At 34.2% G+C, this 23,362-nt stretch overlaps 1 protein-coding gene across 1 annotated transcript in view; it reads right to left on the bottom strand.

Moving 5' to 3' along the window:
- The window catches only part of LOC129231195 (leucine-rich repeat-containing G-protein coupled receptor 5-like), a gene marked incomplete in the record, with an annotated part of 122,887 nt that overhangs the window by 40,852 nt on the left and 58,673 nt on the right, over window positions 1–23,362 (bottom strand). Inside the window, 2 exon segments of the mRNA XM_054865443.1 lie at window positions 16,174–16,664; window positions 18,783–19,304. Of these exon segments, the coding sequence (XP_054721418.1) occupies window positions 16,174–16,664; window positions 18,783–19,304 (1,013 nt within the window).

Raw genomic sequence — 23,362 nt, 5'->3', positions numbered from 1 at the left:
GGGAATAAAAAATTACTGTGCAAATGGAAAAAAAAGGAAAATATTAAGGATTTTTTAGAATTTTAATAGAAGTGTAATTGCACTTACATGATAAATGCCATTATTTGAATTCTAATACATAGTTCAATTTGAAGTCTAATACATAGTTCCTGTGTTTTTAAACTTTTTTTTACGTAAATTCAAACTCCTTGTTTGAAAATAATTATTTGATTTTTCTTTTTATTCTAAAATCTCCGAAACTCATTTCCTCCAAAACTTTTTTTTTTCATCCGGCAGTGAATGATATTGCATATATAATTTTTAATTGGAGTATTATTTTATAGTATGGCTTTATTCTCATTTCTATCTAATTCACCTAAATTCATGAACACAAAATTCAAATCAATTATTAAATTTTCGTCAGAAACGTATTTTGAAAAAAAGTTAGATAGAGAATGCAATAAGTTATAGTATAAATACTCTTTGAATTAGTTCTTTTAGAACGCTTTTGTTTAAAATAAATTGAAATCATGTGATTTCTCTTGCCTTTTTCTGTCGGTCCATGAAATCTTCCTTATTCCTTTATCAAATTCAATGACTTACCCCTCATTTTAAAGTTTATCGTGTCAGCCAGAGGCGACGATTGGGACTAAAAAGGGGGGGGGGGGGCATTTGCTAAGGCAGGTTTTTAGGGTGGTAACTGATGCAAATTTAGCAGCTTAACTCACGTTTTTCTTAAGATTTTGATGAATTATGTACACAATAACCTTACATTATTTACCCCAAATTATTTTCAGATGTTACACACACTTGGTAATAATTTCAATAATTCATTGGCTTGTTTTAGTTAAACAATTTGTTTACTAATATCTAAACAATGAATACATAAACTGAAAATTACTGCTTGTGCTAAGTAATGTTTCGTAAACACATATACAAAGTAAAACAAATAATTATAATCTGAAAGCTTTGACCCTTCTGTTTTTTTATAATGTCCAATTTTGGTTTTTAAATTGGAAAATTGAATAAATAAATAAATGAACCATAAAAAGGGGGGGGGGGTCCCCCGAATCACCACCACTGGTGTCGGCTAATGACGAAAAATAGACCAGGGCCGGATAACTAATACTCCGTCAGTCCGTGCCCCGGCACGGAGTAAAGATTTTTGAGGGGCGCAAAATTGCCAAATCAAAATATGAAAAATATTTGCAACTGAGCTGCTGAAAAAAAAAAAAAAACTAATTTCTCTGGAAAAAATATTGGCACCATCTACAAATGAAGAGGGCGCATCGCGATATCCCTTTGTCTATTCTATAACCGTAGTCTGCACAAGTTTGAAGTAAAAGGTGTTAGTTCTTTTATACTAATTACAGAGATTTTAAAATCATTTTGTCATAAGTAGGATCAACACCAGCAGGGACGCCTCGAACTTAAATTTTTAAGAGGAGAAAACTTTTCTGCCGAACGGAGCTCTAAACTTTGCAGAATGATAAATTATGGATATTCACACATGTGCTTACATCTTTAGTAAATAATTACATTTAGGCATTTTATTATTTCAACTAGTGGTACCCGCACGGCTTTGCCTGTAATAGAAAAATTAAAAGGTCTTTTGGTTCGCCTGTATATTTACAAATAATGTATGGTGAATTTTCTCGCCACTTGGCTTGCACCCATGTTACGGTTCCACGTTATAATTTAGTATCTCGCCAATTGGCTTGTGTCCATGTTACGGTTCCACGTTATGATAATTTCGAAATTTACTCGTCTATCTTATGATATTTTTGTTCTTAAAATTGGAATAGAAAAAGACCACATCGAATTTTCGAAAAATCGCTTTGAGGTGCACACCTCCATGCTACAAACTAACTTTGTGCCAAATTTCATGAAAATCGGCCGAATGGTCTAGGCGCTTTGCGCGTCACAGAGATCCAGACATCCAGACATCCTCCGGATATCCAGACAGAGAGACTTTCAGCTTTATTATTAGTAAAGATTATGTCTCCAAATTTTCAGAATCATCAGGCAAAATGTCCCGAATTATGAATTTTTTGGAAGATTTGGAAGAAGTGACTTCCCATCGGAAAACAAAATTTCGCGTTTTTTTTTTTTTTTTTTTTTGCAAACAGAAGCGAAAATTGAAAAATCCGACGTAAAAAGATTTTTTACAAGGTTTAAAAAATTTTATTATGACAGGGTTGCGAAAATTAAAGCCTCGCGAAAAAAATGCTCTTACAGTATTCAGTGCAATTTGGAAACTCATGGCACGCTTTAGACTAAAAAATGTATAAATTTATAAATAAACAAGATAGCGTCTGGGGTGCTGATGTTTTTCTGTTTCTGTTTTTCTTACTTACATGGTTTTTTCTTACCATGAAAATCTCAAAGCTGAATGCTGAAAAATATCTATGCCGTTAAAATATGGTTCAAACAGATAAATCAAAGTAGAGAGAGATAGAGAGAAGTGAGATTTAAACGATTGATATGAAAAGTCGCACTAGAAGTTGTTAAATGGTTGAAGGGAAAAAACGAAGGTTAAAACAAGAACTCTGCAGGAGATTAATGAGACACGATATTTAAAATGAAACATAGTAGAAAAATGACCATAGTTATCACACAAAAGTCAAAAATAAAATAAAATAATAAATAAATAAAAACACCTCCGTCCAAATCAATAAAATATACTTCTGGGGCTGTAAGCGTTTGAATTCAAACATGTTAAAATGTAAGGTAAGGGTGAAAATTAAAAGTTTTAATATTTCCGGTTTTAGGACTGTATTCTGAAAGAGTTCCCACTGTTAGGTGAAACCCTAGAACCCTAAAACCTGATCCCTATAACATCATCAAAGATTGTCTAAAGTTGTTTTCGAAACTTTAATTTTGAAAAATTTCCGAGGAAGTCTCCGCAAATCTTACCCCTTACCCTAACGTCATCAAAGATTGCTTACAATTTGCGTAATTATAATTTCAATTTTGAAAAGTTTTCGCGGAAGTTTTTACAACCTTCCCTTTCCACCTTTAAAGGTCGACTTTTGTTTAAACGATTTCAATTTCGAAAAATTCCGAGGGGAGAGGCACTAAATTCTCCTCATCCTAACATCCCGAAGATCGTCTAAAACTGCGATTTTGGAAATTAAAACTTCTGACAATTTACTAATGAAGATTTCTCCAATCCCATTCCTTCTCTTACAATTACTTACAATTACGTATTTTGGACGAAAAATGTATGGGGGATGATCCCAGATCCCATTCCATTCCCTTACTTTAACAAGTGTTGCCTGCCGACCGAGTGGTGTAATGGTTAGGCGTTGGCATCTTAAGCCTGAAGACAAAGGTTCAAACCTAGCTTTAATCGATGGATTTTCAAGATGAATAAAATAGACAGCTCCCGGGTCGTATGATTTTGCGGCATGTGAAAGATCCTTCGATTATTCGTTTGGCTTGAAGTACTCTCGGGAAAATTAAATTCCCAGCTCAGTTTCGCATTGTAAGAGCCCAGGTACCTCCATCTGATACGGATGCTACATCGGGAGATCGCACTAGGTCTACAAAAGTCAAAGCCTCTAACACAGTCCCATTAGAAATAAATAAAAAAAGACAAAGATTGCTAACAACTGCATTTTTTTTTTGGAAAATTTTCCTCTCTAGACGCTTTGACAACCTCTTCTTCCCTTCTCTTTTTCAAATTTTGTGTACAGAATTAAAATTTTGAATCGTTTAAAATTTTGTTTTGAGCCTCAAGTTCGAAAAATTCCAAACTAAGGTCCCCTTAACATTCCTTCTCTTCCATCATCAAATCATCAAAGATTGTCTAAAATAGCGTTTTCAGAGCTACTATTCAGAAAACTTTCCATGGTGTAACCCCTAGACCCCCTATTTAGGCGCAAAATTTACCCATGACGCAATGTTCACATTGCTTTTTTTTTTGAGCAATCACGAATTGCTTATTGTTTTCACTTGACCGTTGAACGACGTCCCGTCCCTTGATTTTATTTTTCTATTATAATGCAGGCGTCCACGTGCCTCGGAATCGAATTATTTAGAAACGACCGTCGATTGTACACAATCCTTTTTTCGCGAAAAAAGTATTCAGCACACAACATTCAGCACATAACAACCAGCCCCTGGCATTCATTTGAATTTTAAAGTCTTAAATTCTAATTTTTGTTGCGATAAGAGCCATTAGTAGAACCCAAGGAGTAGAGTCCTATCGCAATTCGTGATTGCAGAAAAACATAATCTGATTTCAAAATCTCAAAATTCAAACTGTTTTATTTATTTATTTGCACATAGAAAAAGGATTAGTAATATGCATGTAACACATAAGCATAATTCTACTAATTCTAGATTCCACATAGATAACACAAGTCCCCTGATTTGTGAGCTCTTAGCGCTTCGCGCCCCCACGCCACAGGCCCGGATTTCTATTCCCGGGTGGAGCATGGTTGAACTCAGCCGTTCATCCCTTCAGTGGGTCGATAAAATGAGTACCAAGTGCACTTGGGAACCAAACACTGGGGGGTTCCGCGTTAGGCTGACCACCTAACCGGGTCGTATGCCTTGCAACCCAGAGCCCCTGGTCAGGAAAACTGAGTTGGGCACAGTAGGCCTCGGCCCTCATGGACTGTCGTGCCGCAGGGTTTGGCTTTTTTACTCCCACTTAAGCCACAGACGTTAGATCTACTCTCTCTCTCTCTCAGATCGCTGTCTTATGAATGGAGAATTTGAAATCACCAGAATCAAATCTGTCAGCCGATTTGAAAATTGTTATTTACAATTTACATTAATTGCCAAGTTACTTTGACACATTTTATGTGTTTGCCAAAAAATGTAAAAAAGATCATGTGTTTTTTTCATTTGTTGGGGGGGGGGGGGGGAGGGGGGCACTTTATACATGCAGTTCAAAAGGGGCGCAATTTTTCCCTTTTGCACGGAGTGGTTCAAAAGCTAAATCCGGCCCTGAATAGACCCACGGTCTAGAAATGTACCATTTCTCTTAAATTTGAGATTTAAAATCATCTAAGAAGAAGTTCTTTAATGGATTAAAATTTTCCGCTTTCTTTATAAGGCATTAAGGATTGATACTTCTTTATAAGAACGTTTATAGGAAGAAATTGTATTTCCAAAAAAAAAAAAAAATCTTCAAATTAAAGATGCTAAAAAAAACGAACTAAATTAATCGCTTATAATCCGTGTGATTAGTTGAAAGCAAATAGTTTACATATTTAGCCTAGCAGATTTCATCTAATTGCTAAAAGATGTAGTTATTGTTAATTGTTTAATACATTAATGAAAATGAAATAAATGCACAAATAGAAAAAGGTTCCTGTGCTTATCCTCAGTTTAGTTTTACATAAGAATTCGCATTTTGTTTTATAATAAACCGAGCTACACATCCAGATTTGATTTATCTTCTGATATTTATGTTTTCGCATGAAGCATAAATAGGAAAGCTTTGAAATAACGAATGTAAAAAACGAAGCGAAAGTAAATGTCTTTCATGCAGTAAAACCATCCTCTGTAGATGGTTTTTCTTCAATAAGCGGGTTTTTTCCACAATTTAAGAATTTTCCGTTGATTTTTTTTCTAAAGTCGGAAATTTATACAAAAAAGAAAACATTTTTGCCCCGAAAACAATACAAATATAACCAATAAGTTCCAATTGATGGCGCCACATGTCAGCAATTTCTAGTGTCCCCCAAGTGATAGGAAATACAGCAGATCCTCGTTTCAGGCGGGTTTATTTTACGCGGTGTCGATTACACGCTGTGTATGATTTGACACTTTTATTTTATTTTACGCGGATGAGTTTCGATTTTACGTGGAAGTGGCATTGCAAACAGATTAAATTTTCCAATCTTTGAAAATCCCAACTCCTAAGATCGTAGAAAAAAAGTAATAAACTCAGGGCCCAATTAAGATACAAATACAAATACAAAAGTGACGACCAGCAACAGGCTCTGGGCCCAGCTAGATTGGTCCTAGTCAATTTACAATCCCCAGTGAAGATCAATGGCCCTCTTAAAACTATCTACTCCCTTGCTCATTACCACCTCTTCCGGTAAACTGTTCCAAGGTTCCACTACCCTGCTATAATAATAATTTTTCCTAATATCCATGTTAGCCTGAGATTTAAATAGCTTAAAACAATGACCCCTTGTCCTGTTTTCAGTGCTAAACTTCAGCCCCGTAACATCTTTCATTTTAATAAATTTAAACAACTGAATCATGTCCCCTCGGTCTCTTCTTTGCTCAAGACTGTACATTTTTAGCCTTCTAAGCCTGGAATCATAGTCTAAGTGAGAAAGTCCATTTATTAGCCTTGTAGCTCACCTTTGAACCCTTTCCATACTCCAAATGAGGTCTTACCAAACTGTAAGGGGGCCCTAGGCCATATGCTTTTTCGGGACCCCTGTGTAGTCAACTCTTTCAATGTTAGCCATTGGCGAAAACAGTTTCAGCTACTGGTTAAATAAAATATCTATTTGGGGGCACGGCCTAGTTGGTCTATTCAGTAACCAGACCCTGAATAAACTGCATTTTGACGTGCTAACAAGCGAGCTTGGGCAACTGGAAACATTTTTTGCGATTGTTTCCAGAGCTTTTTTCTAGAAGTAAAGTTATTAAACTCGCACAATTTAGGAAGAACTTTGAGAAGTGACAAAGGGAGAACCAAACCAATGAGGACATTTGTGACACAAAACCAAAAGCTTTCACACTGAAAATTTTGAGCCACTCCTAGACAATGGCAAATGATCTGGTTTATTAGTGAAGGAAGATCTCGTCATAGAAATTAAGCGAGTGATCATGGAAGCGTTAATGCACCACAAAGAACTACAGAGATTTTTTTTTTTTTATTGTATGCCAAAACAACTCTTTTTAATAAAAACTAAGTTAATTCATGTTTTCCTTATGAACGTTGTGTATGTGAATTGTGTATGTATTGGAATAAGTACACATTAAACTTGTTATATATATCAATCTATCACTAAAATGGATTTTTTTTTTTCATCTACGGAGCCTAACCCTTATGTTAACACTATTACTAAGTCTCAATTTACGCGGTTTCGATTTACGCAGCATTTCCGTGGAACGTTACCCCCGCGTAAAAGGATGGTATGTGACTATAAAATAACTAGTAAAACTGAGTTTTGCAGGCAAATCATAAATTTCTTTTTTTATTTTTTTTTTAATCAGAAAATACATGGTCTGCTGAAAGAAAAGATAAAAATCGCGTGCTATCGTCCCTCGAAAAAAGTAGTTCAAAGTATTATTTTCTCTATTTCATATTTTTGTGAGACAGAAGCTTCAAAATTATTAATGTACATAACTTATCGAAATTCAACTGAAAATTAAACAGACAAAACTAAAAATACATCGTACTGAAATTAAAAATAAAAAAAAAACAGTTGGTTTACATTAAAACCTATAATTCTTTTTATTAAATTTGCATAAAAAATTTTAAACCATGATTTTTAAAGACAAACAGAAAAAAGTGCTTTTAATGTTGTCGTCGCCAGGGCCGCGCCGTCCCTATGTGCAAGGTCGTGCGGGGCACGACGGCGCCAGAGTCAAAAAGGCGCCGAGCTCTATCGATCAAAAATGTTCCAAATAGGGGGGGGGGGGTAATCTCCAACCAAAAAAATAAAATTGAACATTTTGATATGCACTGTATTCCAAAATCAAACATTTGTCATCTTCCCATTTTTGGGTATTTGGAAAACCGGAGGAAAATGTGTTATTAGTTCACTATGTTTTTAATGTCTTCTTTAAATTTGATTTATTTTTTAACACAAAACTGATGAGTGTACCATCACCATCTTGAGATATATTTAGTATGAACAGGGAAGTAGAAGGGAGGAGATGAATCTTCCCTATTTAGAAGTGGCAACGATTGTTCACTTTTTTAGAGGGCGCTGTCGGCGAACCGCTCCCGTCAATCGCAGCAAATCAATGTAAATGATGCTAAGTTTCTCATTTTTTTAGAGGCCGCTATTAAAACAAAAAATGAAAATAACTACTCGAAATTGGTTGTTATAAGAGGCTAATATAGTGGACGATGTACGGCTTTCGTCCACAGGAAGTTTGCACAGTATTTTGATGGAAAAAATTAAATTTTATTTTTTATCACCAACTTGCCGCATTCGACTGCTATTAATATTGCGCTCTGCAATGTTTTATTTTTGACGAGTTGGAATGTTTCTATTCCTGTAAATAATTGACGAAATGAGAATATAGTAGAATTAATTACGTAAATATTTTTTCTAATTAGCTGTAAATTTCGTGACAGGTTTCGAGAACTAATTAAAGCGAAATAATTTTTTCTTTCACGACCTGTAACAGATAAAAATAAATGTTAATGTTCTATTTACTTAACTTCAAGCTGATATTGATTATAATAATTTTATTCATGTATTTACTCACTGCTTAAATAGAATTGTTATCATTATTTTTTTTTACTATTGCATTTATTTCGACAACCAAATGGAAAAAAAAATCGAGAAACCTTATTCATTAAAAAAATTATACCTTGGAACGCTTTTTTGAGATATTTGTGGGGTTTTCTGTTGAAATTAATCAAGTTTTCGAAAATTTACTCTTATTGTATATGTATTTTTTAAATGAAAAAGGTTCCCAGATTTTTTTTCGATTTGGTTGTAGAAAAAAATGCAATAATAATAAAAAACAATAATAACAATTATGTCTAAGCAGTGAGTAAATACATGAATAAAATTATTATAATCAATATCAGCTTGAAGTTAAGTAAATAGAACATTAACATTTATTTTTGTCTGTTAAAGGTCGTGAAAGCAAAAAATTATTTCGCTTTAATTAGTTCTCGAAACATGTCACGAAATTTACAACTAATTAAAAAAATGTATTTACGTAAATAATTGTACTACATTCTCATTTTGTCAATTATTTACAGGAATAGAAAAATTCCAAATCGTAATAAATAAAACATCGCACAGCGCAATATTAATAGCAGACGAATTCGGCAAGTAGGTGATGAAAAATTAAATAAATTTTTCCATCAAAATACTGCGCTAACTTCCTGTGGACGAAAGCCGTACATCGTCCACTATATTGGTCCCTTGTTACAACCAATTTCCAGTAGTTTGTTTCTTTTTTTGCTTTAATAGCTACCTCTAAAAAAATGAGAGACTTAGCATCATTTACATTGATATGCTGCGATTGTCGGGAGCGGCTCGCCGACAGCGCTCTCTGGAAAAAGTGAACAATCGTTGCCACTTTTACACTAGCAAACCCGTAGGACACTTCTCTCCTTCTTCCTACTCCGTGAGTATGAATTAATAGTTCATACTTTTTATTTTAACGGTGTAAGATAGGTAAGATTAACGGGTAAGACTAAGTCCGTAGTGTCAATCGGATAGGGATATGCCTCGCCACTCATCCAAAGGTGACACTCGAAAGTGTCACCTTCAAATTACCAAGCCATAGATGCCCCCCCCCCGGCCAAAAAAAAAAACCTTACGTCTTTTATTTGAGAAGATCCCCAAATACCTATCGTGGTCTAAATATTGAAGATGGTCTAAAATCTCGTTTTTGCAGCTTCAATTAAGAAAAATTGCCGGGCCTCTAACTTTACCAAAAATTGTTTTTTTAAGAATTCAATTTCAAAAAACATTCGGGAAGCACCCCCCCCCCCACTCAAACCCTTTTACATCACCTAAGAACGACGAAAATTGAGTTTGTAAAACTACAATTTCAAAAAAATTAAAAGGAAGAACCTCTGATAATCCCTTCCTAATAATATACAGAACATCTAAAAACTTCGTTTTTATAACATTAATTTTGAAGCATTGGGGGGGGGGGGAGGTTAATCGATCAGAAACAGACCCAGAGCCACATTTATTTCCCTAAAGGCAACAAATATGGTCCAGAGTGACCAACCACCATTTTGGCTTTCTTAAACCACGTGGTGTTGTACCTTGGGACAGCCAAACATATTGTACCTTAGGACAGGTTCTAAGGTTCAACATATGGATGGATCTTAATAGTTAAGATGTTCTTCTAAGTCTACGAAAGGCAAACTTACAAATATACAAGAAAAAAAAAATGAAGCAAGTGAACAGAAATGCTTGAACCCTGCAGTGCCATCTAACAGCGAAAATAAGCATCAAATGATTTTTTTAACTTCCACGATTTTCATATGACTTGTAGTCGGGAACGAAACTGATTACCCGCTCAAATCGTGTGAGCCGTACGCGGAGGGTTAAGAAAATATAAAAAAAATCGACCCGTTTTTCAGGACTGGAAAGTATAAAAACTGAGCCTACGTGGAAGGTTAAACACAGTAATACAATAATTCATTATTCATAATTCATTATTTATGATGTAATTCATCATCATGAAAATTTTTTTTTTTTTTTTTTTGTTTTTTGGTTCAAAACTGGTTCAAGTATATGGCTGTTTCCTGAATCATGAAGTACCCCATCCCATAGTACAAGAGGATGTGTCTCAAGGTACAATAGGATGTTGTACCTTGATACAGTTTGGAACTTTTTACTTTAAACGGCTGGCAATATTTTATTTTCAAACTGTCTGAATTTAAAAAAAAATATTAAATATTTTGGGATATTTTAATGTGACTTTTAGATTTTAAATTTGATTTAAACAGTCGACGTTAAAAATTAAAATATGAAAAGTTTTCCAAGGTACAACACTCTCCCCTACTCTTCGAATTTAGAAATTTTCCCAAGAGAAGTCATTTTTTCAAACATCCGCAAAAGTATAAGCGTACACTCTTGTTTCTTAAAGTCTAATCCTTTTATGAGTATAATAAACGACTTTTTCAGTAATAATTCAAACTTCCTCATTCAAAACAAAAATGATCTCAAAAGGAATCTATTTCCGTTAACTTTATTAAACTTATTTCTAAAATTATAGGGTAATTGATTAGTTATGGGTATGGTATAGGGTTTCTTTTGTAATTTGGATTGTTGTTGAACTGTGATGAGGCAATTCTAGTTCATGGATAAATCTAATTCTCGCGGTGTTTGAATTTCGAAATTTAACTTTTATTGCTGTGAAAATTTCATTAATGATCCACGATGATTTATACCTTTTTTAAAAAAATAAATTGGAATACACTGGTTTGACCAGGTATAGTCGCACTCGCTTGGTTATGGGCATACTAAAAACTAGCAATAATTATGCTAGCCGAATTTAATTATTTTCAGGAAATACACACAAAAGTATTCAACGATATTAAGATATTTATTTTTCTTACAATATTATCAACTTTCAACTTACCAATTCGAGCAACATTAAAACAAAAGAATTTTATAACTGAGAAATCGCTTTTGAAAGATTCCTCTCAACAACAACAAAAATAAATAATTAAATGAAATTAAGAGAACTTTCCTACTGCTGAATATTTTTTTTATCGTCTTCCAAATTCAACTAATGTTTTATCATCAATTCCGAATTATAATTTTCGTAATAATTGCCAAAAAACAATTATGGTCATATGTACCCATAACTGAAATACTTACTTTTACTTGACTGGTTAAGGACACATTAGCTAGAAAGCATCTTAAGTAACATAATTAATGGCAAAAATATGCCTATATGATAAAAAAAGGAGAAAAAAAAGCTAAAGAATGAGTAAGTACGAATATAACTGCGATCTGATTTTTAAAAAAACAGCAATATCAGGTCCTTAAGAAAGAAACCCTACAAAAACTAAAATGTAATTAAAAAAAAAAAAGCTTTTAGTGATTGAGACGCATTAAAATGATAAATGACACTGAAGATAAAAACTTATGTTTGTAAAAAATGTGGTGGCGGTGTTCTTAAACGATGCCATTTTAAGAGTACACTAACGTTGTCCCTGAAATAGCTATTACAAACTTGATATTGACCATACAAGACAAACATGCCCATTATTGGTTGGCTGCCCATAACTAGTCATTTACCCTGTAGATAAATATAATATATATGCGCGTACTCATTGAAAAATGAACATTTTGAGCTCAAGTACCTTAGCAGCACGTTCACAGCTTTTTGCGCTGCTGATACTCAGAACTGACGAGAGGCCATGTTAGCCTAGTCAGAAACTAGTGACTAAGCTTGGAATCCTTAAAAGTTTTATCGGGGGGGGGGGGGGGGTGACTAAATTGACAAGGCCTTGGCTCTCAGCAGCGCTGGAAACACTTTAAATTCGTAAGTTTTGTTTTATGTCGTTATATATTATTGTAAATGGCGGATCAACAAGTGTCAAAAATGTTCACTTTAACTATAGACAAATATACAAATATATTATAGCAACCTTATTTATCCAAAGTACGTAGGCGAAAAACACACAATACATTGACAGTTTCAAGTATCTGATGGAGTTGTTAAATGCAGAATCCAGATTAATATAGCTACAGAATTCAGAAAAGCTCATTCATACTCAATACAATTGAGCAAAAGGATGAAAATATCTTTTCCCCTCTTGCTTTTTGATCTAAAAAACTCATCCTTCACAACACATCATTCAAGGGCGTGCCCATCGAGAGGATTTTAAGGGGTTGACCGCTTCCATTGAAGGGGGAAAAAAGCAAATTGAAGAAAATATACATTTAACTTAAATTTACTTAAGCGTTAATGTTTGTGTTGAGTGCTCTGTTTTAGCTGATAGACGTTTTGCTGCAATTTACGACTGTACCCTCTTTACCGGTCGAAATCATTTAGTGGAAAACCAGTAACGGAGAAATCACTAAAGGTTTTGATAATACAACCCAAATTCAAAATAATAGAATGCTTCCCACATTTTGGAAAATAGTTTATTCTAACCAAATATAAGTGCAAATTAGGTATTTAAATAAATCTTCCACCTTTCTTAAACCTTAAAGTGTGCATTTTATTTCAAATATACTAAATTAAAAATAATTTCAGACAGAATAATCCAAAAGTTTATAGTGATGAAGATTTACATTGAGTCAAAAAATTAGAATATTCAAATTAAAGGGAGAAAAACACTTTCAAAAGAAACAATATCAATACTAGAATGCGTCATTTTTTGTTGGATTCAATGCTTTAATCCTTTCTCTCAAGGATTCTACTACCTGTTTACATTAATTGTTTCTGACACTGTTTCCATACCCTCTTAAATGCGGCAACGAACTCAATTTTGTTGGCGGGCACCAGGTCTCGAACCGCTTTATTTAGATTTGACGGTACCACAAATTCTTGATCGTATTGCGATTGGTAGAGTTGCTCGACCAGTTTAATACCGAAATTCCTCTTTTTGTTTAAAATCTATGAGTTGGTTTTAGAGATGTGACACGGGGTAGAATCTTGCTGAAAGATAAAATGTGTCACTAAATGTGTAACTGCTGTGCCTCAGATGGACTATCAAGCAGTATTATTGTTAAACAGCGGAAGTCAAGCATTGTTTTATTTTAAGATATATATAATTTCCCAATTCCAGCAGCCCCCATGCACCCACAAACCAAGAAGGATGTGTCAAATTGGAGAGAACGTCTTACACAAGATTTCTCATACGCTTTTCGTCAAACTCGAACACCTTTTTTTGTTCAGATATTTCAAAAAAATATTCATCACTGAATATAATACTTTTCCAACCTTGTTGCCCCTGTTTGAGCTTCTCTTTGTTCCAGGAGAGTCGTGCACGTTTCTGCTTCATATTTATCTGTGGTCTTACTTCGTAGATCCGCAATTGCAACTGCAGTTTATGCAACCTTCCAAGTGCAGTTGGCGTGGATAAGAGAACTATACATTCTGTCCAACACTAATGGACGTAAGAAGCATTTTTCAACGATTATTTTGGGCGATATTTTTTTAATTTGGGTTCATCTCTGCCAGGTGTTACAATTTTTCTACCTCGTATACGTCGGTTACTTTTTAGTTGGTCAGTCCTATGTACCTTTAAAATCTTACATACCATAGATTGTAAAACGTTCATTTGAATTGAGTTGGATATTTTTTTTCGAACTTTAAGAAATGATACAATATGTAACTTCGTTTTTTCCTATTTATCACCTTGACGACCCATTTTGAGCAATAAAAGTCTTGTAAAAGAGCTTAAAATTATCCGGACGCCAAGCGCCATACTTGTGATAAACTATAGGGTAACAGGTGTGCAAATATTTTCGCAAATTTTTAAAATTCACATTAAATGAATAGATTATTCGAAAATTTTTTGACGCATATAAAAAATCTATCTATTTCCCAATGATCCATAAATTGTTAAAATATTACCTGAAAAGTTGTTTCAATTGATTTTCCCATTCATGAATAACTAGTTTTAGTCTTTTTAATTCGCATGCGTTCATTTTTCCCGACTCAGGGACAAGTTTTGTTCAAACAGTTCTGATATTCTATTATTTTGAATTTGAGTTGTAGTACAGAGTATTTGTTGAAGAAATATTGCTTCTTATAAAAAGGTTATGATGAATCTGGCATAGTATAAAAGGAAAAGAATGGTGAAGCTTTGAAGATGCATAGCATTTGTGTTTAAGAAATGGGTAATTTATAATTTGAATCTGCATTAAACTCCTTCCTGTTTAATTTATTAATCATTAGTCTGATTACACAAAATGCTCTTATATAAAAAAAATTTGGGCACAATTTTAAATAATTTTTGCAGTTTTTCACATGGTGAAGAGTTAAAAAGGGAAATGTTGATCGAAGGGTGCTGTAAAAAGACTGATCATTGAGGGCACTACTAGTGCAGCCAACGTTCCTTCTTGGGTTGGGGAGAGAGAGGGTCGTAACAACCCTTACATGTATAGGAAAAATTATCATATAAGCTTTGTGCTACAATATGATTAAAGTGAAAAACAACGTAAATAAAGCACAATATTGGAGTAGATACAGCATATAGCTATTTCAAGGCTACAATGAAGCCTCTTCATCAGTGCAAAAAGCTCACCAACACAACCAAAAGTTGCGAGAGAACTGACTTTGCTTTTTGCACTGATGAAGAGGCTCCATTGAAGCCTTGAAACAGCTATATGCTGTATCTACTCCAATATTTGTGCTTTATTTACGTTGATTTTCACTTTAATTAACCCTTAAATGTATATAAAATATCACACTGGTTATTATTAATATGTTTTAAGGGGGAAACCAATTTAGGAGGCCAAGTTTTAGTGTTTTTCGTGCATTTTTTTTTAACAGGGAAGGAATAACCAGAATTTTTTAAAACTCAGATGATATTTTATTCATCTTTTGAAGTACTCTTTGTAATTATTTCCAGTCATTTCCACCAGAAGTAGTGGAGTTAGAAGCTGCTGTCTATGGGCGGTCGCCATTAGAGCTTGTTGCTGGTGGGCATTACCGAAGCCACTATTTTTATCTGTAATCATTACAATTTTACTTTTTCGTTACACACATATTTACTAGGAATATAAACCTAATCGTGATCAAAAAAAAGTTGAAAATTGCAGGTTTTTAAGTGTTTGATTTCAATGTCATACTTTTCCACCCTTTTTTCATCCTTGAATTTAAAAAAATATTTTTTTTATTAATAAAATCATCCCAGAGTTATAGGTTCATATAGATTGTAATTGAATAAAGAGTATTCACACAAATTTTCAGAATGATTGGTAAATAATTCTTCGAGCTAGAATGCCACCACATGGAAAAAAAAAAAAGCCGTTTCGAAGAAAACGCGTTTGAAAAAAAAAAAAAAAAATGCTGAGAACATTTCCGAATCTCCACAGTCACCTAAGCGTTCATAGCATCGGAACAAATCGGAAATTTTCACTGAAATTTGGGCACTATATTTCTAAATAGATTTACTAACATATTATGACATATAAAAGTGGATTTTTTTACCTGTCTAAACTGGTTTCCCTCCTTGAAATCAAGGATTCTGTGGCGGGTTAACCTCTAACCCCCCCCCCTCCTTTGTTGTACAAATGACTGTGGAAATTAAACATAAACTATTTGACCCAAGACTTTGTTTTTCTGACAATGCTGGCAGGGATTAAAAAACTATTAAAATCCCCCCTTTATCAAATCTTGTTCACGAGTTTGATATCACTCCTTATTAAAGTGGGGATTTCAATTGGAATCCAGTTGGGAATCCCCAACTCAGCTTCCTTCTCGCATCGTGAAGACTTAATAAAATTAAAAAGTTAATGATTTTAATGAACCAAGAAGTTAATGAAGTAGGTTGCTCAGAAACTCAAAGTGGTGCTTTTACCTTGTCTCCAGCTGTCTGATCTTGAGGAAAAGTTTTCGCTGGATATACTAGTAGTGTGCTTATTCCGTTTTTCGTTATTCTTTTGAATTTGTGCAATGGCATAGGTGTAACTATCCGCTGAGCTACGTTCAGATTCCTTTCCTCGACAAAGGACATATTTGAATGCCCACTCCTTCCATCCACTGCGAGTTCGTTCTTTAGGCTTCCAAGACGTCTTGCTGCAGCGACAAACGCTACTAGACAACATGCGAGCCCGTTGAGGTTCGCTGTCGCTACCAGGAGTCGCTGCAGCAGCTGCAGAATTTGTTGTAACAGGAGTTTGACGATTTGAGAAGTTGGAGCTGTGTCTTCCTCGACCAATGCCACGAGTGACTCGAGATTCTTCAATCCTCTTGCATATGTGGATGCAGTCTTTTTTAAACTGTTTCGTAAATATTGCATATAAAAAAGGATTGGCGCAACTGTTGAGTGGCAGTACAAATATAGCAAACACCTTGGCCTCCTAGAAAAAAAAATGTCATTAAAATTAGTTGTATGTTTCAAGGGTGCTCAATCTTTCAGGCTCTTCGATTTCCTTTGAACAGTAACGTGTTCTTACGCGCCCCTCCCTCCCACCCACACCACTACACCATGTGAGGTCAACACAGTAGAGCAATCGGAAAACGGGTATTTGAAACTAAAGCTGACAGGATAACTGAAGCTAATAATTAAATAAAAATATAAATAAGCAACACAAAATTTAATATTGTTACACATAACTTGATTTTGAGCATATTATTGTAACACATGAAATCAAAGAATGAAAGAACTAAATGCAAATTAATTTGAGAATGTAGGATCTAGGTGAAGTTAGCATGTAATACCAGTCTCTTTTGCAATGGGAATCTTGCCACGTTTTGTCATTGATAAGTTTTTTAATATTACGTTGTTAACTGTGACAAAGTAACCTCTGATTACGCAAGTGCTTTGCTCGATGTTTTGACTTTAAGTAAAACAATACTGAAAATTTAGGTTCAAAGATATAAGGATGAAAAATTTCCTAAAAACACCAATAAAACGTCGATTCTGTCAAAAATAGTTGCACGAGATCATGAAATTGTGCAAATTATTGTTAATTTCAAATTTTCTTTTATTTTTTAGAACCATTTACGTCTTCCTTGAAATTCTTCTACCCTCATTAGGGGGCGTGCCCCCCAAGTTTAGACCCACTGGTTTATTTAATCCGATTTGCAAGTATATTTTAATGTATCAGTTTAGTGCAACTAACGAATTTTTTGGCTTAATTGTACTTCCGATACAATGGGCGAAGCTTTAACATAATACAAATACAAATACAAAAGTGACGACCAGCAACAGGCTCTGGGCCCAGCTTGACTGGTCCTAGTCAATTTACAATCCCCAGTGAAGATCAATGGCCCTCTTAAAACTGTCTACTCCTTTGCTCATTACCACCTCTTCCGGTAAGCTGTTCCAAGGTTCCACTACCCTGCTAAAATAATAATTTTTCCTAATATCCATGTTAGCCTGAGATTTAAATAGCTTAAAACAATGACCCCTTGTCCTGTTTTCAGTGCTAAACTTTAGCCCCGTAACATCTTTGGTTTTAATAAATTTAAACAGCTGAATCATGTCCCCTCGGTCTCTTCTTTGCTCAAGACTGTACATTTTTAGCCTTCTAAGCCTGGAATCATAATCTAAGTGGGAAAGTCCACTTATTAGCCTTGTAGCCCGCCTTTGAACCCTTTCCAATACATTAATGTCTTTCTTAAGATAAGGAGACCAAAACTGAACAGCATACTCCAAATGGGGTCGTACCAAACTTCTATAATGATATGTTAACTGCAAAGACAAATACTCAAATTTCCAAAATAAAGTTTAGAAAATCGCATCTCATTTGTTGACAGTTTGAAGTTTGAGAAATATTCATTTCAATTATAAATAAAATATAGTGACCAGATTGTTTGAACTTTTAAAACCCAGATGAGGGCCTTAGGACGAGGAGATGCGGGGTGAAGAAAGTTGGAAAATAATTGAGAAAAAGTTGGGATTAAAATAAATTTTACTTAATGGTGATATAAAATGAGGGGAAAAAAACGATTTATGCATTAATTTATAATTTTATATTGCTTCATCAACATAAATTATGAAATTCATTACCCAAATTAATATTGAACTACTAATATGGTCTTAGAGACGTTTTCTTGCTGAAAGATATATTTTGAATACACAGAATATTTTTTATTCCGGTTCATTTTAACAATAAATCATCTCGCCAATAAAAGTACTTAAAATGTTTTCTCATCCGTTCGAGAATTTCATTTCAGAATTAATCGTGTAGCATAATTGTATTTATCTATTACTGCATGACGTATTCCCTATCGTAAAAAGCCTATTACTTCATGAATTCATAGCACTTGAGAAGTAAAGGTATTTAACATGCTTAAATTAAGAAAAAACTTCTGTTTTTTTCATTTTTTTAATAAATGGTTTTACGTTAAAATAGAAGAAAAAGGAGATAAGCTCATACATTTTGATGAAAGAAAAAAAAATTGAAGACCGGACGAATTGCACTTTTAATAATAACTATTTCAAAACAGTACTATGAATAGGAAATACGTACTTCTAGAGATATGAGCTGCAAACCACACACAGCCGTTAAAGAAAAAAATGCTATCGGAGCCCAGCAAATGAAGTCGGTAAATACCAGAAGGGCCATACGGCGAGCGATTCTCGAGTCGTTTGAGTTCCAGGCTTGCGATCCACGGATGGCACAGTACATCTTGAGATAGCAACCCATGAGGATGAGAAAAGCAACACCGTTGATCAGGATGAGGAAAACCACATAACTCAGAGAAAGAGCGTCTTCAGTTTCAAATGGCAGACAAATTGCGAACTTCCGATAGTCACTGACCCCAAACAAAGGCAAAGAAGCCATGGCTAAAGCGAAAGTCCATCCCACAAACATTATGTATCCAGCGTGACGTAGTGATAAGCGTTTATTGAGGTGCATGGCATGAGTAATGGCATAATTTCGTTCAAGTGTTATTACGGAAAGCGTGAAGACGGACAACTCGCTGCTGAGGACGCCTAGGAAACCAGCCGCTTGACATCCGATTGAAGTTTGCCACTTGATAGCAGACACCTGACAAATAAAAAAAAATGATATTATTGTTCCAGAAATAATGAGAGTTTTTTACCGTTTAATATTTGAAGACATCGGTGCAAGAAGGAGAAAAGTTTGTCGGTTTTGTGTTTCACATTGAAGTAGATGAAGAATAAGATAATCTTTCATACCATGTGCAAGAAGGAGACATCACCAACCAATATTCCAACATTGAAAAAAAAAAAGAAGTTGTGCGAACTATGTTTCATGAGAAAGTAAAGAAAAAGTAACCAATTTTGTTGCATTATTTTGAAGCAAAATTGTTTTTTTTTTCTTTTTTTTTATCATGATGCTCGCAGTTTTCTTATTAGAACCACATATTATTTGAATGATTATTAAGAACTCAAACTTTATTTGGGTTACATGTATTTGGAGCAAGAACGGTACAGCTCCAATACAGAACATTTAATTACGCATAGAAAGCGTTATGTATTTTGTTAAAATGTCATTGAAATGAGTTTCATAGAAGCAAATTCTATCATAATAGTAAATACAAAATTAAAGGATTGACAAATGAATTTTTAAAGCATTTTTGTTATTATTGAAAGCTTTCAAAAAGGGGAGCTATCCTTTTCTTCCAAAATAGTAAACGTTTTCAGCAATCTTAAACATTTTTAAGATCTGATCATCTACTTATCTTGAAAGTAAAATGGTTTGTAAAAAAAAAAATCCTTTAGAAAAGTAATTCTTTTTAATCAACAAGGACAGAGACGGCCTTAGCAAACGCGAAACCCGCTTAGATAACTCTTTTAAAAACTTTTTTATATTCTGCAAAATCACTTATTTTCGCAAAAATTTAAGCCACACGAAATATTTCAACTTTATGTATATAATCAAATTTTGGTTCTATTTAGATGAAACTCGCGAAATTTTCAGCTCGCGGAATCACAGATATTTCATTTTGGCGAAAACTACGGCTCACGAAAATAAATGCTTTTACAGAATTTATATAATTGAAATATGTGCGCGTCTGTGTGCGTGTCTGTGTCTGCAACCCTATCTCTTCTGGAATGTCAATGTCTCCCAAGCCAATACTGATACCGTTGGATGTGGGATAGTCAGAGAGAAGAATAAATGGGCTTCCGTTTATTTAATACCAGCGTACACACTATTTTCCGTTGACTTGGCCAAATTTTGCAACATTTCCCCATCGAAGTTGCGCAGCGATGGGGGTAAAAAAAAGTAAATACTTTTTAAAACTATTTGCGAGTACACTAAGAGACATATGGGTCATTTTCCCTAAACAGCGCAATTTGAACAGGGCAAGGAATTGCATTCACTGTGCCAGGGGAATGACACTTAAAGGAAATAATGGGTTTTACTGACGATATTATAATTTATGTCGGAAAAAGGAAACACTACTTTTATGAAATTGAAAAAGATTCAATGTCGTAGTGTCCAAAAAGTAGTTATTGTGGTTATTTATTTCCTTTACATTTTACAGGGGAAGGACGACTGGGGAATGACAAAAATTAAAATTAACTTATATATTGTCATAACTGCAAACAACAAATATCAATGTCACTTAAAGTAAGGGGGGGGGGGAAACTCTATACAAACAAGAGTCAATCATTCATTGAGCGATTATTACAAAATTAAATGAATTATCAAAGACAGGGTAATGACAGTCATTCAAAATACTTATCAAGATTTAACTTGAGATCACCCGAATATACTTGACACCGTGTATTTATTCAAAAAGAACTAATTAAAATTATTTCTATGATGAGACCAGAATTCAAAGATTAAATTATGAGTTAATACAACTATTACCAGGTGTGAGAAACATTCATTCCATTCCTCGACAGGGGAATGACAAAAAATCAAAGGACATTTTTTACTAATTTTTTTAAATAGTTCAAACCTTGAAATTTTTTTATTTTTCTATTTTACAACATTGCATAACACTTGTTAAGAGGTTAAACAACAATTTCTGTACAAATATGCATGGCTTCCTGAATCTTTAGAGCTGATTTTGCTTTAAGGTGGAGGTAGGGACACACAGGGGAATGACATTTATCATGTCAAAAAATTATTTAAATGTATAATAATAATAGAGTGTTTGTTTTAACTTATTTTACAAACTTAAAAACATGCTGTTAAAGCATTTTAGCGTCAGTTTTATTTCTATACTAGTTAGTTTATTATTTTTGGAGCAAGGACAAGAATTTAGCAGTTTAGAGAAAATGACCCATATGAATGTTGTCAATTTTTGAGGAATAATGTACATCATTATGTCATCGAAATAATCTTAAAATGAACAATTTTAAATTTTTAATGACACTCTCCCTTTTTATCACATATGTGTAACTGGCATTATAATTAAACTCCATATATCAAATTTTGTTTAATTTGAACCAGCTATTTTTTCACAATTAAATTGAGAAGACTCCGTTTTGTAATGTTAAAACATTAAAAAAAATTTTTGCGTATGATATTTGAACTACCGCTTAACCTTAACCGCTTTCCGTACCTAAGTACGGAAAGAATGGCTTTTTTTCTTTGGATAAAAGTGCAGTTGAATCTTTATAACTCGAAGCTTGTAACTCGAATATTCCTTCCTCTCGAAGGTTTCATCGGGTCCAATATTCTTGAGACTGTTGTTTAAACTTCCAATAACTGAAACTACCAATAACTCGAACGTTTTAGCCGGTCTCTTGGGACTTCGAGTTATCAAGGGTTGACTGCATGTACCAGCCCAATAATTAAATATCATTTACAATCTCAAAAATATAAGTTTAGTTATTTTATTTGCAATAAAATCTCAATTCGTAAGGACAGTCTTAAACTCTACTTTTTCTCGTCTGAGAACAGTAAAAGAAGCCACTTGATGCCGTAAGATAAGTCCACTTTAGTTTTGATTCTTTATCATGCTTTGAGAGAAGAGTTTTCTCAGTCACTTTTTTCTTTTGAATTTTCTGTGGACCGCATTCTTTGACATTTTCACTAAAGAACTTGATAAACTTCATGGCCAGGCATTTATGCACAGAAACGAGCTTGTTGGTTATTTTATCACCACGTTTGTTTCAGCCCCGGGTGTTCTATAACGAGGTTCGGCCCCATATACAGTCGAACCCGTTTATAGTGAAGTCGACGGTACCAAATGAAAAACTGATTTTAACCTAAATTTTGTAATAAAAGTTGATTAATAAGCAGTAAAACGTGTGGGAGAATTGAATTAATTACGCTATAGCCATAAGTTTGCTATATGAAAAGTTAAGAGCAAAAGTGGAACGAACTTAAGCCAATGAACTTAAGCCTTAATGAACGACTTAAGCCACTTCAGCTCTGAATGCCTCATATCATACAAAGTACTTTGGGCTCTTGTACTATGAAGCTTTCTGAGCTAAAATGGATCAAGTCGTACATGAACTTGGTCCACTTTAGCTCTCTGGTTCACGCAATGTCTTTTACATGTTTGACTTCCGCTTTAGAGCGAAAAAATTATAGCAACTTCTTCGAACTACTTTTGAGTGGCTTTCGGCGTAGTATCGTGCAGCGTATCAAACCGGTCTAGTGAACATATGTGCTTTTAATGAAGGGTCTTAAGCATATTTGAATGACATAGCCGCCAAAATTTGCATAAATTTTGGCGGCTATGAATAATTTTTGAAATTTTGGGACACTCTTTATTAAGACTTTAAATATTTTCTTCCTTATTTCATATGAAAGCTGGATCATTCCACGTCGAATCTCCTAAATAAGGGATTCTCAAACTGGGTGCCATAGGAAGAGGCAAGGGATGCCACAACGTGCCTATGGTATCCATTTTTATGTTAGGTGGCTGTACCAAATAGAGCCATGCAGACCTATGAAGCCATCCCCCTATTTTTTGAGGTAGCACAATAAACATTCGCTATATCATGGCTCATCAAAACACCATCCTGATGATTAAACTTTTTCAACCAGCAGCTTTTAATTACCATGCAACAGTGTAGCAATCACACTGTTGCATGTTACAGTGTATTGCATCAAACGTTACGTAATTTACGAATTCAAAGAGAAAAATGTCGTTGTGTACCGTAGCTGTGATTTGA

This window comes from Uloborus diversus, chromosome 10 (assembly GCF_026930045.1).
Source record: "Uloborus diversus isolate 005 chromosome 10, Udiv.v.3.1, whole genome shotgun sequence".
In the NCBI taxonomy this organism is placed as follows: Eukaryota; Metazoa; Arthropoda; class Arachnida; order Araneae; family Uloboridae; genus Uloborus; species Uloborus diversus.
The sequence above is the reverse complement of the archived record's forward strand: the minus strand, read 5'-3'. Positions and strand labels throughout refer to the sequence as shown.